Source organism: Colobus angolensis, unplaced genomic scaffold (genome assembly GCF_000951035.1).
Source record: "Colobus angolensis palliatus isolate OR3802 unplaced genomic scaffold, Cang.pa_1.0 Scaffold504, whole genome shotgun sequence".
Classification (NCBI taxonomy): domain Eukaryota; kingdom Metazoa; phylum Chordata; class Mammalia; order Primates; family Cercopithecidae; genus Colobus; species Colobus angolensis.
Genome location: NW_012118533.1, coordinates 47580 through 64305, shown reverse-complemented (window position 1 = coordinate 64305; position 16726 = coordinate 47580). Strand labels below are relative to the sequence as shown.

Genomic DNA, 16726 nt, shown 5'->3' with positions numbered 1-16726 from the left:
CTTTTCATTTTCTTACCTCTGTTTTATATCTATATCTATATCTATATCTATATTTATATTTATAGATATAAAATATATATAGCATTATACACACACACACACATACACTTTAAATGATAATCTCAATTTCCTCTTGCATTGTCCCAATTATTATCTGTTTTTCCCCAAGTCCAGAATGTAGCTGCAAAAGTCTAGAAACCATAAAGAAAGTACTAGGTAAAATAAATCATGTAATGAAAAGGGATTGAAGAGCTTTGATTTTTAAAAGTCCTTTTAAATACAATTTAAAATATGAAGCTGAAAATTATTTCTCATATAAAATTATTACAAATTTTTGATAGTCTTGAGGGTGTTTTCATATATATGTGTGTGTATATACATATATAAAAGGTTTCCTTTCATTCCCATTGGAATTCTCAACTATTTTGTACAACAATGTGTTGTTCCTCTTTTGTTTTACTTAAACCTCTAAAGACTCATGATAAACCAAGCAAGGGTAACCTGGTTTATCTTGTTGGGAACACAGGAAGTTTATATTCTGCAAAAGCTATAATTTAATTGGAATAAACATATTTTTTAAGGTCAACCTAAAATCAGTATCTACATTTTCAACCCAATCATCTTAATCTACTTAAAATACTATTCTGTATTGTGTTTTGGTTCTTTGGTGAAAAAATAAATCCAAAATATCTAATTTACATATAATTAGGTATGCATGTAGTCCCTGGTATTAATTAGGGAATACACTTTGAACATTATACCTCATACATTTGATTTAATATTAATTTTTCCGTCATTCAATATATTTATGTAGTAATGTAGTATGAGGATTAAAAAAGTAACATTTATAAGGCACTTCTAAACTGAAAGTAGTATATAAATGCTAAGTATGATTATTATGTTAATGAAAAAAATACTGAAACCCTTCAGTGACCTGAATTATCTCTCAACATTCCCTTAGAATTTTGCAAGACTTTATACTATAAGACAAAAAGCATCAGCGTGAGAAGGGTCTGTGGCTACTGACCAGATTTTACTTTACTTTCAGTTATTATTTGGGGTACATCACAGTTAAATTGTGAAACAAGGATATGACGTACTTGCAAAGAAATGAGACTCAAAAAGTATGAGGGAGGAAAGACGGCCTCACAAGAAGAAAGCGTTTTGAAAGTTTTTAAAGATAGAAAAAGAATAATTAATATGTAATGAGAAGAAATGGAGATCAGGTGAAGGGTTTACAAACTGGATGAAAAGAATAACGTTTCTTTTGGGAGAAATAGGAAGGCTAGAAGGGTCTCTTCTGAGTCTAGGGAATATTTGATTTTATTTTGCTAATAGAATATTCTGTCAATATTATTAAACATATTTGAATGGTTTTCATCAAATACTTTTTTAGGTAATGTATCTGTTTAGGGTATCCTTTCCGTTTTACAAGTAAAAACAGTTAATTAACATAAAAGGAATTAGTACTAAACAGGAAATGGAATGTGCAAGTCCTAGCACTTCTAATGACTTCCTTCTTTTCCCAGAATTCCTAGAACATAATAAACAAACATGTCAGGGCCATGAAGAGATCAGTGGGGAACAATGTGAAAGGCAGGAAGCCTATGGGAGTGGGAGTGGTCAGTGAAAAACCAACCTCCGCTACTGTTGTGAGTGCCCTGAACTAGATTTTACTGAAACAGAATTGTGTAGCTCCTAATTTTAGTCTGTGCCAGTGGGCAAGTGACTTTTTTATTTCTCCTCTTAATTTAATTGGGTTAAAAATTTAAAGCTATTTGCCATTAATTCAAATGGAATTAATTAGATGATGACTATGTAGCTCTGACCAGCTTTTAAAAATGAGTGATTTTAATAATTATGAGTGATTAAAAAAACATGAGTTGCAAAGGCATCAATGAAGGTAAAGCATAAGGATTTCTCAAAAAACTAGAAGAACTAAATGTAAATTTGAAAAGCTAAATTGCATGTAGGAAAGCTTTTCTTTTCCCAAAAAAGACATCACTTATGCTAAATACTATATTGTTCAATGTTGAATTACTTTTTAAAAAATCCATATTTTAAGGGATAAAAAACATTCTGAATATATTCTTTAAAAAAGAAGTATAACTGCAGTGCTTTACATATCTTCGCATAACCGAATGAATGAAAATGTAATTCCTGATACATAATGGCCATATTTAGGTATTAAAATAAACAGGTGTCCCATGGAATCAATGAGATGACTAAGGATCATTTGTCTTCCATACTAAAGATGATTAACAAAGTTGAAATGCAGCAAGCTAGAGAATCAGAGAGCTCACAGTTATGTGAAGAGATTGGCAAGAGAATAAAGTACTGCAGAATAATAGGCTTCTTTTAGATCATTTGGGAGGTATTAAATAGTCCTGAAATCATTCACATGACTCACATCAAGCTGCTTGTGTATAATGAAGGTTAGAGAAGAACATGAAGAATATCCGATTACAATTCTGAAATCAGTGGGATTATGAAGCAACCTGATTTAGAAATATCTCTACATAAGGGAAATGGATTACTTCAGACATGAAAATGAAAAGGCACAAATGAGATGAAGTAGACCACTCTGATCTTTATTAGTATTAATTTTACTGAGCACCAGTTCATTCCACTTCATAACTATGGCTCAAAAGACTTTAAAAAACAGTGACTCTATTACTTGTTTTATATAGTTAGAGCATGAACTTTGTTACATACACAAACTAGAAATCCAATACGAATTAAATTGTTTTGGTTTTAAATAGCACTGGACTACCTTAGGCAAGTCACGCAACCTTTCTGAGCATCGATCTTCATTTCTGTAAAACGGAAGGGTGAGGCCTGATGATCCCTTTTAGTTAGGCTGTTCTCATTCTGTCACCCTGAACTCTGTTCTCTGTCTCTGATTTTAAAAACAAGTGCTTTATAAACAAATTAGTACATGACACATAACATCCTTTTCAGAAGAAGAAAACAAAAAGTCATGCTTTCCTGTTCCAGAGTGCCTTCTCAGCCCATTTCAACCTCTTCTCCTTAACTGAAAAGGCCATGGCGTTTTGTGCAGGTTGAATGCTACCTTCTTGCCAATCATTTCTCTTTCAGAGTTGGTTTCATCGACCTCTTCCTTTCCCTTTCTAGTGTCTGTCACCACATATATCCCACTTAAAAATAAAAATGTAGAAAAATGAAGGAATATAAATTATTTTGGCCCATTCTTCAAAAAGATATATCTAGATCAAGTGTGAAGAAGGAACATTTTTGCCCCTGTATATGGGGAGGGGAATCTCTAAGAATGTCATATATGCATATGTAAGTGGCTTCTATTAAAGAATTTTAAAATCCAAATGCCAAATTTTGTGAAAAAGTTAAGAAAATAAACTCCTCTTCGAATTTCTAAATGAAATAAAGTGCTAGAAGAACTAGACAGTAATTAAATGCATTTTCTTCTTTCAAAGCTCCCCTTTTCTTAAGAGAATTGAGATTTAATTGAACTTATTTTGGTAAATGCAAATTATTCTGCTCATGTCCTAGGCCCCAGGAGATTGCCCTGACACACCTGTTGTATAGGAAAAAAAATGCAGGAGTGACTTTAATCCTTACTAGGAAAATCTGAGTGCCAGTTGTCAAAGTTTAGTTTGCATAAAAATCAACGAGGCAGCTTGTTAAAATTTCAGAATCCTGGGCCCAGTGATATTCTAGTAATACACTGGCTCTGTGAAAAAAAATACATACTAATGGTATGTATATATGTTTATTACAGTTTTTACTGGCAAAAATGTGCAGCAAACAATTTATAAATAATAATAAAATATACAATACTTTTCATTATTAACTTCGTATAAGCAGTTGATTCTCACACAATTCTTTTCTTGACTTTTGCTCTACTTTTTAGATGGTTGTAATTGCCATGAAGTAGTTCAGACAAGAATTCTTGTTAATATTTTTGTTTAGTGAAACAACAAAGACATATGTTGGAACTGCACTTGCACATTAAGGATGTCAGCAAAATCTTTGGTGTAATGGATAATAGTGTGCAAATCCTGGAAGAGTATGTCCTAAATTTTGGGGGGCATTCACAGTAATCCACATTGCCAACATCCTCTCCATCATTTTCTCAGATCTAGACAGCCAGCAAAACAATAGATAGAACTTAGACTTGCACTATTTTTGTGAATTTCCATGGTGTAAATTTTTCCATCACAGCTGATTTCAATGTAAATTTTCCCACCACAGTCAATTTCAAACTACCAACATGACATCACTGCTTTAGGAAGAAATTAGCAGTAAAATAACACTTTGTAGTATTTCTACCACACAGATACAACAGGTGCAAATACCCTCAAGAGCACAGATAATAGTAAAATATAGTAAAATAATTAGGAAATAAAGATTTTTGAATATTTCTTGCCTTTATTTTTAATGATCGCTATATTTAACAATCAGCTTACAAAAACACTGCAAATTACCAATTGGCTCTTGTGAGCCTATCTGAGCCAGCTCAGGCTGCCTATGCTCTGCCTTCTGTGCATCTGATTCAGTAGGCCTAGTTTGAACTAGGAACTTTCATTTTAAAAAGAAGCCCAAGGAGAGTCTGGTGCAGATAGTCCTCTGATTAGATTTTGAGAAATTCTGATCTAGACTATATAACTTTAGAGGTAATTCTATTAATATTAAGATCTTCCAGTTAATTCTTATCTTTTAAATGAAACACTATAAGGAATCTGTTTAAGTAAACACTGAGCAAAATTTTTTAAGTGTGAAAACATCTAGTGCAGGCAAGGATATGAGACTTGCTCATTCACTGTGGATTGTAAATTGGAAAAACTGTAAAGCAATTTGATGGAATCTGTTAGGGTTTAAACACTCCATGACCCCAAAATCTCATTTCTAGGTATCTACCCTGCAGTAGCAATACATGGTTACCTAAAACATTTCTAACATTGCTTATAATAGCAAAAAACTCGCAGCATCTTTAATAGACAATAAGATACATACATTAGAGTATATCTACAAAAAAGAATACTAGGCAGCCTTTATAAATCATGGAAGAGATTTACATGTGCTGCCTTAGAAATATGTCCAGGGTGCACTGTTAAGTGAAAAGCAACAACAGATGCAGATCTGTGGGAAATGTGATCTAATTCTTGTCCAAAAAAAAGAAAAAAGTACATATACACATATCTGATACATTAGTTTATCTTCCACATATAGAAATGCTGAGTTAAGCTAATGAAAAGTTGGTAGATATAAGCAATAGTTACCTGGAGTTGGGGTGGGAAGGAGTTAGGTGAGAAAGGGAGGTGTGATTGAAGAGGGTTTTATCTTTTTTTTTTTCAATAGTAGGGGTATTACAAATGATTTTCAACTTTTCTTTTTAATAATTTTCTATATTTTCCAAAAGAGGAAAAATAAAGTTCAGAAGAGAAGATTCTTTTAAAGGGAAAATGTGCAGATACATCCAGAGTCCTCTAATCCCTTTTAGTATTTTAACTGAAAACTCAAATATGAAGAAATAATTTCTTTGTTCTAATACTGGAATTTATTGCAATTCTGAAGTCTAAACAGCTTTGGAAGCCTAAAGTTTTTTCATAAAGTTTTGGCAGCAAAATCTGACTTGAATGAATGTGATGATACTTATGTTTTATTCTTTTTTTGTGTGAATATTTAAACATTTGTTATAGAAACATTAGTGTATCTAATTAGGGATGGTGCCCCAGATTCACAAAGGTGATAGAGTACATGACTTATTCAGTTGAATACCTTTCAAAAATGTTAAACCCTCCTAAATCCAGACCACATCTGCCCCCAAGCATTTGGATAAAGGTTTGTGTCCCCATCCCCATCAAAGCACACTAGAGAAACTGGAAATGGGAGTTAGGGAGAGAAGAAAGGAGAGTTGGCAGATGACATGAGTACCAGAGCCTTGAGTATAAAGAAGGAAAACTGAGGTAAAAGTGTACCCTTCCTGGAGCCATATTTCTGACACATTTCTGGATCTACCAGGGATGAGGCTTGTTTCAGCAGGGCTGCTATCCCTGGAGCTGAGAACTTGGAAACACGATATGTGCTCTGGAATGAAAGATCATGATAAGAACTAACATTATGGTCTATTCTGGAAAGGGGATTCAGATTGATGGATGATGTACATGCCAGGGTCCTATTCAGGGAAGGCCAGGATGAGTGCTTAGATGGTGCTATTTATGTCTCCCTTCCAGTGCAGAGACTCAGTGGCTTTGGGGCGTCTATGTCAGCTGAGGTTGGAGAAGCAGTAACCATACCCTCCCTCCCATAATTGCAATTTCAAAGGAGATTCTTAAATATGGAAAGTAATCCGAAATACTTTAATATGCATAGGCTTAAATAACCTGGCCCATAGTATTGTGCACTTTGCAGCAGAGTGAGTAAAAGCAGGATTAATGTATTTCACTGGAAAGCATGTAGGATGAAGCTACTTGCGCAGACTGAGAGAAGACAACAGGGAAAGCAACAGGGAGCAATCTTTGACCCAGTTTCCCACTCTCTCTCCAATTAGGTATCAGGAAGTCAGGAGCACCTGTAATGCTTACACTGAAGTCAGAACAACCTGCTTTATAGTGGAATGAAATAATTTTAAGCACAGTTACCTTGCCACTGATCTCTGCTCCATCTTGTTCAAAATGCATTAGCAAGGGATTTTTCCTGTGCTCACAATTTCAAAGCTTTTTCTAATAGCTTCCTGGCAGTAGTCTTCTAAGAGGTAGAGATATAGCTGGAGTCACAGAGGAATCAGAATTCCTTGGAGTCCTCTGTTTTCTCTTCCTCCTGCCATGATTACCATTCCTGCCTCTTCACTCTACTACTCTTTCAGTTGTAGTTAAATAGGAACCCTTTGTGGGTGTATATGTGTATTTGTGTGAATACAGATGCACACCCTGTGTTCAGGAACATCCACCTGTCTGGATCTAAGCTATGCAGAAACCACACCCGAGTGGACCACAGCCAGCATGGAATAATGCAAGAGGGCAAGGAAAAATCAAATCTGATGGTCACAAAGTCCAGGCTGCAGTGTTCCCATGTTTTTATTTTATTTGTTAATCCCCATTTTCCAGATGATCATGTTTTTCTTTAAAAAGTTCCCCATAAGGGCTGCAAGCCAAAGTCTATTTATGCTAACTGATAATATGAAGCTCATCTAGACTCCATATCTAACACATAAATTTAGAACAGGAAGAAGGGTGCTTATACGATATCATTCTGGTAACTTGAAACATCTACACTAGGTGTGATCTTGCCTGCTTTCCAATCCCCTCTCTCGTGGCACTTACTTTGTACTGGCTCACATTATTATTATTTTTTCTTTTTTTTTAAATTATACTTTTAAGTTCTATGGTACATGTGCACAAAGTGCAGGTTTGTTACATTATGTATACTTGTGCCATGTTGGTGTGCTGCACCCATCAACTCATCAGCACCCATCAGCTCATCATTTATATCAGGTATAACTCCCAGTGCAATCCTTCCCTCCTCCCCCCTCCCCATAATAGGCCCCAGTGTGTGATGCTCCCCTTCCCGAGTCCAAGTGATCTCATTGTTCAGTTCCCACCTATGAGTGAGAACATGTGGTATTTAGTGTTTCTGTTTTTGGATAGTTTGCTGAGAATGATGGTTTCCAGCTGCATCCATGTCCCTACAAAGGACACGAACTCATCCTTTTTTATGGCTGCATAGTATTCCATGGTGTATATGTGCCACATTTTCTTAATCCAGTCTGTCACTGATGGACATTTGGGTTGATTCCAAGTCATTGCTATTGTGAATAGTGACTGGCTCACATTATTACAGTTATTGTTTTAAGCATACTTATGCTTACTGGACAGGGAACTCTATGAGGGCAGACTTTTATTCTCACTTATATTTTCCTCCACGTAGCGCATTGTGTGAATTAAAATGAGTTGCAATGGTAGCTTGACAACACAGGAAGCTACAGAAAATATAGAAGAGCAGATAGGAGATGGCAATAAGCCCAGTTACATAGAAAACCTCTACGTACTCCTAAAAACTGGAAAGAAATCATAGCACAATTGTTGATACTCACTAGGATATCTCAAAGTTATGAAGAAAAGGGAGAAGGGGATAAGGAGAACTAACATTCATTGCCAATCTGCTCTGTGTCAGGCACGGCTGTAGGTATTTAACACATACCATCTAATTTAACTTCCTATGACACATAATATACTCTATTATTTACTTATTTTATTTATTTATTTGAGATGGAGTCTTACTCTGTCATCCAGGCTAGACTGCAATGGTGTGATGGCTCACTGTAACCTCTGCCTCCCGGGTTCAAGTCATTTTCCTGCCTCAGTCTCTCTAGTAGCTGGGATTATAGGCACACACCACGACAGCTGACTAATTTTTATATTTTTAGTAGAGACAGGATTTCACCATGTTGGCCAGGCTGGTCTTGAACTCCTGACCTCAGGTGATCCGCCTGCTTCGGTCGCCCAAAGTGTTGAGATTACAGGCGTGAGCCACTGTGACCAGCAAAGACACATAATATATTCTAAAATGATTTCTATCCAAGATGTTTTACCATTATAGTACTTAAAGGGTTAAAACCTTAGCATTCTGGAAAATGTGGCTATTGAAAACAATCATCCTCTGAAGGTTCTAACTAGAACTTTATGATCTGATTTTACTAAAATAATCCCCAAAGTTGGGAGACTAAACTTCTTAGAGCTTACATAAAGGAAAGTTGAAAATAAAATCTCCAGGCTGTATTCATTTAATTTAGAATGTAAATATTAAACACCCACTCTAAGGAAAGTGAAACTTTTGGCTATACTTCCAGGAACATTTAGCAGTGTACAAAATGCAGGTGTACATACAGGGCTGTGAGAAAGGCATGGAAACAAGCCCAGAGAGAGACAGAGAGAGAGAGTGAGTGTGAGTGTGAGTGTGAGTGTGTGTGTGTGTGTGTGTGTGTGTGTGTATGGTTTGTTTTTAATAACATCTGCTAGCTTTCCCATATGCACCAAGAGCTTAATGACAGTAAGTGGAGTATAGTTTGGAAATCTTGCCAATCCAAAGACAATCAGGGCTATACATTTGGGAAGAGACCCTGACCTTCATTCTAAGAATATCAGTTCCAACTTCAATAAGTTAGTGCACAGGATATTCAATTTGAGAAATGAGTTATTGGTGGAGACTAGTAAGCTAATGCCAGAAATTCTGAAAATGAGAGGAGAGTTTTCTTAAGATCCTCCTAGGCCAAAACATCTAGAAGAAATGCGGCAGCATTCAGCAACAATCTCAGGATAATTTTCGCTTCAGAACAAGACTTTGCTGAAAAAAACTGGTCAAAAAAAATAGGGAGAGGGAAACCTGGAGGAATACCCAATTCTCCCTATTCTGACTTACTTAAGGGCAGGAAGTTGGTCTTGCAGTTTATCTTTGTATAGCTGAACTATGAATAACAAAAACTGCTGTGGAGAACACGAAATACAGCTTAACTAGGAAACTTCCACTGGCAACGTGACACACTCAAACAGTTCTGTGTCTAAAAATAATGAGAAACTACAATATCTTTGAAAAGTAACCACGTCCTTTTGATATTATGGGTAACTAGACAAAAGATTGTATTTAGGGAAATTTATCCTTTCATGAGGACTATAATGATAATAGCTAACACTTGTTGACTACTTAACCAGGTACCTTTATTTATATAATGGTATGGTACATTTACGATACCACTATGATACCATTTTACAGATAAGGAGAGCAAAGAGAGGTTGAGAAGCTCAGTGAGGGTAATCAAACTAGGATGTACCATTACCAGTCTGCCTGGACTTAAAGTCTGGTCACCAAACTTGGTACCATACTATCACCTACATGGGACATTCATTTCCAATTGGAATACATTCTATTTCCTACAGAATATTAAGTTTTAGAAAATTTAAAAGTCTATACATTAAAAAATCATTCTGGCCTTCCTAAGCTGCAATCCTAGCTCACTCTGGCCACCTACAGCCCCATACTTTCTTCATAAGGCTAGTAGCTTTTCCATGCACTCAAGCCCAAGACTGAGCGGCATTAGGAAATGCAAATCCAATCAGGTTACTGCTTGACTGAAGAGCATTCTGAGTGCTTTAGGAATCAAGTCCTAGCAAGGATCTTTATGGCTTGCTCCCCACCTTTCACCTCTCTTCTAATTTCTTGCCACTTTTCCCTATGCATTTCACATTCCAGTAATGTCAGATGACACAAAGTTCTTTGTATCTAAGATGCTGTTTCACTCCCATGTCTCTGCATCTGCTTTTACCTTTGTCTGGAACCTGTCTTCCCTCCTACTCTGACCTGGGAGCTCCTGATCACCCTTCTGTACCCTGTTCTGGGTCCAACTTCTAGAAAGCCTTTTCCAGACTTCATACCTCTACACTTTCAGGTAGACTTGTATGCTCCTGTCTCTCTGCAGACTTCAGACCCAGTATGCATTATTACTATTGCCTATGAACACATTCCTTTTGTGCTTGTCTCACCTACTAAAATACATTAAACTCCTACAGGCAGGAAGATTAGTATACCCAGCACTAGTATAGGCTTGACACTATGATTGATATGGCATTTAATATAGTTGATTGCTTTTAAAGGATTATTTTACAGCTTCACATTCTGTGTAATTTCCAAAACGCCAAACAAACAAAAACAGTAAAAGCAAACATTTTATGTAATCCCATAGAACTCACTCTAAAATCACAGCCAATCTTTTCATACTAAGGAAGATCACAATCTAAAACAGGATGGTCCAATCTTTTGGCTTTCGTGGGCCACACTGGAAGAAGAATTGTCTTGGGTCACACATAAAATACACTAGCACAAACAATAGCTGATGAGCTTAAAAAAAAAAAAAAAAAAAACAAAAATCTCACAATATTTTAAGAAAGTTTATGAATTTGTGTTGGGCGGCATTCAAAGCTGTCCTGTGGCTTGCAGCTTGGACAAGCTTGATCTAAAACATGCCCAGGTATGGCTGCAGGTTATGCTCTCTCTGATACGCTACCACATTCCCACAACTTTTAAAAGATACTTTGCCTTCATTTCTAGTGCTTTATTAAAGAAAAGTCCTAAGTTTCTCAATTCTCTAAAACATTCCCTGTGTGGAAAAATATTCATACCCTTAAGCCAAACATTTCCTCACTTTTCAGTAGACTATAATAATTTCCTAGTAGTGTTACTCTGCTTCAGATTTACAATTTATATACTTTAAAATATCACCAATAGTTTTAAAACCACGAAATACAAATCTTCCCTGACATTCGCACCAAAAGCAGTGCTGTGATTATATATATATATATATATATGTATAATTGTGTGTTTGTATATATATGTACTTAACATATATATTTAATGCATTTTTGATAATTAGAAGATATAATGATGTAATTATTTTCCACTTCTAGGTGCATCTGGAGATAAGTAGGAGATCATAATACAAAAGCTGCTAAAAGCAGAAGACATTCCTATAGTAAATCAGGCATATAGATATTCATACTAACTCTTTTTGGCATGAGGTGTGAGTGGGAGTACAGTACACTAACTGGAAGGTATTGAAGGAATTAATGAAATGCTTCTATTTGTGGAATTTAAACATGTAATTAAAAAGACAATGTTATAACATTTTAAAGGAAAAAAAATCACCCAATCCTGCCTTTCTTATTCATCAACCATTTCCTTTTTTCTTGGGCCTTACAATCCTGGTAAGCATACATCAATTTTATATAGTCTGTATTTGATCTTATTGTTGGCTATTTTTGTTGTTATACCATTTATTTAACCAATGTCCTAGTGAGGGCCGTTTGTGAACTTTCCAGTTTTTCATGTGCATGAATAACTGGGTAGATAGAGGTGCATTTTTAAGAAAAAAAATCTTTCTTTAGGACAAAAGTCTAGAACAATATTTTAATACTATATAGTAAACCTACATGAAATGGTAAAAATGCTTTCTAAAACATCATACTAAATTTATAAAGCCTCCTAAACTGCATCAGATTCATCCAAACACTGGACAATTTAATATCCACCCCTACCCAATTAATAAATGTAAAATGATATCTCATTGTTTTAGTGAGATTTGATATTTTCCCATATGTTATTTACTACTCTAAATAAAGCTTTAGGGACCTGATAGTATCTACTGGATGAATTACATGAGTGAAATTTTTGCTTACATTTTTATAGTATTACAATAAGTTACATGAATTATAGCACTAGTAATCTCTTTACCACATACATCTTTTCTTTTAGAAAAACTGTTCTTAAGAGAAAATAAAAAATTACTATTGAAAAGTTAAAGTTTCTCATCTCTTACAGCAAAGAATAATTAGATGTGTACATATTAAAATATCAGTACTTTTACAATCCCTAGATTAAACATAAATTATAAAACAAAATTAACTCCTTATAAGAAATTAAATTAAATATTTTTAAAAACAAGCATATATCATGTGTTTTCTCTGGAGTATCAATGCAGTATCTGTTAGGGGTCCTTACAAAGTTGAGGGGAATTAGATTGAAAAGTTAAGTCCAGGGTTTTATAGAGGGTAGAGATTAGGGTTTGGGAAACATGTGCCAGTATGAAGAGCTACTTTAGTTGTGGTGATCTGGGAAGGCCCGCTAGCCTTTTTTGAGGAAATTAAAGCCTTGTCAATACTTTGGAAGTCAGCAGTCTTAGAATCTGCCTGTTCTACTGAAATCAGCATGGTCAATTTTTAGAGCAGATAATTTCTCTTTGTTCTCCAAACACAAACCTTATTTATTTCTTTGTTTTCAGTAAAACTTTCTCTCAGCACTACAGAGAGTTAACAGTTTATGTTCTATTCCAAAAACTGAAGTTATTTGTGTATAACTCAAAGCAAATTTTTAATCTAAAAATAGGTTTTATTTCTAAGTTAGGTTCATAGGCCAGTCCATTTATAAATATTTATTAATATATTAATAAATATATTAATTTATAATATATTTGATTGTAGAATGTTTTCAATGACATAAAATCATTCTTTCAACACCCTTTTCCAGAGGGAGACTGCATTTACTGTCCTCGTTCTGAATGCGGACAATCTATGGCCCTTTCTACCCCATGGGGCTTTCTTAGCAAAGGTCCTAAAGGGTATTTCATAGGCAGAGATGGTCATCTACTTCCAAATGTAGTTGCTGGAGAGATATCTAATGTGTTTGGAAAGGGAAATGTATCAGGTTAGTTAGAAACATAATGTTAAATTAGAGAATTCAGGAGAATATATATAAGTCAGCAAGACATAGTAGAAAAGCAATAAAGACAAGGAGAAATCTACTTAATATTTACAGTCCCATGTGAACCCGAATGCAGTTGGAGTTTGACTAAACACAGCAGCAGGAGTAACAAGCATTGACCTTGGCTGCCTTGGGAACAAGGCCCCTTCCTCATACCAATGATCTATAATAAGGAAAGAGGCATTTAAATAAAGTACATAGCTATCATAGGTAGAGTAACATGTGTCTAGGGGAGTGTTCGGCATTACCTAAAGGGTGGCTGGGGTCTGTGCCTTACAGCAGTGGACAATGGGTGAGTTCATGAAGTGCCAGGTATGGATAGATAAGGAATCGACATGAGCCTGAGTGTTTGAGAACCTCTTTGGTACTGCAGAACCTATAGGCTTTCAGTGGCTTGCTCAGAGCAACATAAATATAAAAAACCAGTACCTTCCTATGCTTTCCAACAGTGTTGCTTGGAATGATCAGCACTCCTAATAAGAGCAGGAGCAGGCTGATAAAACAATACACTAGAAGGCAAGAGAGCTCTATAAAGTTAGCATAAAAGAAAACACAGTAGCATACACAGGTGCCTAACAGAAATGACTTCTAAAATAAAATTCATTCCTTCAACAGTTCCAAATTAAAGGAAACAAAAGCTGTTGTTCCCTAGTGGGCAGAGGGTGTGGGCAATTCTTTTTAAGATGTAGGTAATAGTTTGTGCATGCATTTTAAACAATATAGTACTGGAAGTTTTGCTTAGTTCCAGCATTTCAAAACTTACCTCTAAAAGCACTAATATCCCCATAGTGTACCTGTAGTACAAAGTATTTACTTCCAGTCTCTCCTCCAACTCTGAATCCAACACCTAAAGATTTATAAAAAAGTTAATATATTAGAAATGAGCATCTAAAATGGAGTTAATCTCAAATTGCTGATCTATGAAATCGAGGGAAATAAAATAACATATAACGTATAAAATTATATTATATGAAAACTGAAATAAAACAGACATTGACTGAGAATTTCTAATATAATCTGTCATTCTAATCTCCTCAAAACTATGATGAAAATCTATTCATAGTTCCCACTTCAGAACCAGAGTAATCACTTACACTTTAAGAGGACAGTTCACTCATTTTGAAAGAAACACAACAAACAAAACAAAATCCTGTCTCTATTGATTATTTAAAAGACATACATAAACCCATTCTCCCATTTTGCTTGTATATATTCATATTTATTTAATGATTGAATATAGGAAATAGACTTCTTAGGAGCATTTAAGTGGCATTACTTTTCTTCTGCTGTGAAAAGAGGTATCTACAAAAATGGCTTTGAGGAAACTAGTTACCAACTAGATTACTAAAGTCCATTATGTCAGTGAATTTTTGGAATTCGAATATTCTTAATAGTCTTACTGTTAATAAAGCTAACTTGCTAGTGAGCTTTAAAAATTTTACAGAGAAAATATTTACCGGCAGAAGTATACTTTTTTTTTTACAAATCTCTTTTTTACAGATCTCCTCTAGTAATGTATCTAAATCTGTCAACAAATCTATGACAGACCTCCCTGTTAGTTTCAAACTTGTTTGGTTGCAGCTGCCTCGTATGGAGAGAATTCTGAGGCTCATTTGAAGTGCAAGAAATCAGACATCATTTAATGATGCTGGCAATGAGTAAGGGAGGAAAGAGAGGTGCATGTGTATCACAAGATCATCCATGAACAAGGACAGACCTATTCTGTAACAGAACCACACACACCCTTTAATATTAAGAAATATTCAGGTAATAAAACAGAGTCTGGTAATACATTCACACATTGGAAGCTATGTACAATTTAGAGGTGCAGTCAGCAAGCCAGCTGAGGTCTGGCATCATGTTAAACACCTAGGTTCCAAGATTGTAAAAAAATCTCTGCTGAAACAGCAATTTATTTAATTCCTAGCTCTCTTGGCTCATGAAATGTGTCTGCTGTCAAGAACCAATGTGCCTTATGTCAAAGGTGGCTTGAGGTATCTATCCTTGGTTATTTTCTAATTTTATCTAAACTGTTGTGTGGGCAAACTAATTACCAAAGAGAGGCAGAGAAAGAGTAACTACCTAAATGAAACATTTTCAATACAAAGCAGGTAATGCAAGCACTTTTACTGTGAAGCAGCAATATAGAACATTGTCATCACTGGTTAGAAAGGACTATAATAAAAAGGACTTTGGAAAGAGAAATTAAGCAGCTGAACATATGACCACCCAAGAGGCCTCTGACATACCTTTGGGGAGCCGGGTAGGGGGAGCATTTCTTGCCCAGGCATACAGAATATTGGCTTTATCTGTACAGGTTCCTTCATCACAAAACCTGAAGAAAATAAAAAGTAGTATAAATGAAGATTTAAACAGTAAAATGCATAAATTGCTCCCCATGGTGGGAGGTGACAGGGAAACATATTTGAAACCAAAGTACATCGATATATCATCATTGCATGATATTAGCTTTAAGATCCTAATAAAGAGTAAGGCAAACAATTATTCCTGTGTGAAAAAAAAAGTCATAAAAGGGGAGACATTTTTTTGCCTGATGTGAAACAATCCTGTGAGGGAGATATATAATTTTTACCTTGATATGTTCATATATGGAATGTATTTTATGTAATCAGGTAGAAAAACAAGCATTACATAGACGGTCTGTATAAACCAAAGTTAATGCCGCAGAAATATGGACTAAAAAAAAAGTCATACACATTTCCCCTTTGGCGATCACTGTTGTCAACAAATCTGCCCAAAGCAACAAACAGTGCCTGCCATCAGTAGGGTGAACAATACAAGTGTGTCCCTCTTAAAGAGTTACTTTTTTATTTTCTTTTTTTTTTATTTTTTGAGACAGAGTTTCCCTCTTGTTGCCCAGGCTGGAGTGTAATGGCACAATCTTGGCTCACTGCAACCTCCACCTCCTGGGTTCAAGTGATTCTCCTGCCTCAGCCTCCTGAGTAGCTGGGATTACAGGTGCCCACCACCATGCCAGGCTAATTTTTTGTATTTTTAGTAGAGATGGGTAGGGTTTCACCATGTTGGCCAGGCTAATCTTGAACTCTTGATGACAGATGATCCACCCACCTCGGCCTCTCAAAGTGCCGGGATTATAGGTGTGAGCTACTGCACCCAGCCTCTCTTAAGGATTCTTGATCTTATATATGCATGATCAAGTTTATGAATACTGGAATGCATTAATAAGTTGCACTGTGCAAGTTACTTAACTTTTTTTAAAGTTACTTAATCTCACCAAGTTTTAGTTTTCTCTCACGGAAAACAGGGATAATTAAACTTACATCACAGAGTTATTCTGTAAATCAAATGAGACTTTATAAACTTCAAAGTACTATTCTAGGGCAATGCATTAACAAAACATTCACTCTATCTGAAGATTCACTGTTGAGAGAGAGTGTTGCAGGGTAAAAAGAGCACCCAG

General features: G+C 35.4%; 1 protein-coding gene across 6 annotated transcripts in view; it reads right to left on the bottom strand.

Annotated features, from left to right (window-relative positions):
* Positions 1 to 16726, bottom strand: part of PAM (peptidylglycine alpha-amidating monooxygenase) — a 134579-nt gene that overhangs the window by 96477 nt on the left and 21376 nt on the right. For all 6 annotated transcript variants that reach the window (XM_011960102.1, XM_011960104.1, XM_011960105.1 and 3 more), the window contains exons 3-4: positions 15534 to 15619; positions 14048 to 14131 (exon numbers count right to left, since the gene is read on the bottom strand). In XM_011960102.1, the coding sequence (XP_011815492.1) occupies positions 14048 to 14131; positions 15534 to 15619 (170 nt within the window). The remainder of the gene's footprint in view (positions 1 to 14047; positions 14132 to 15533; positions 15620 to 16726) is intronic.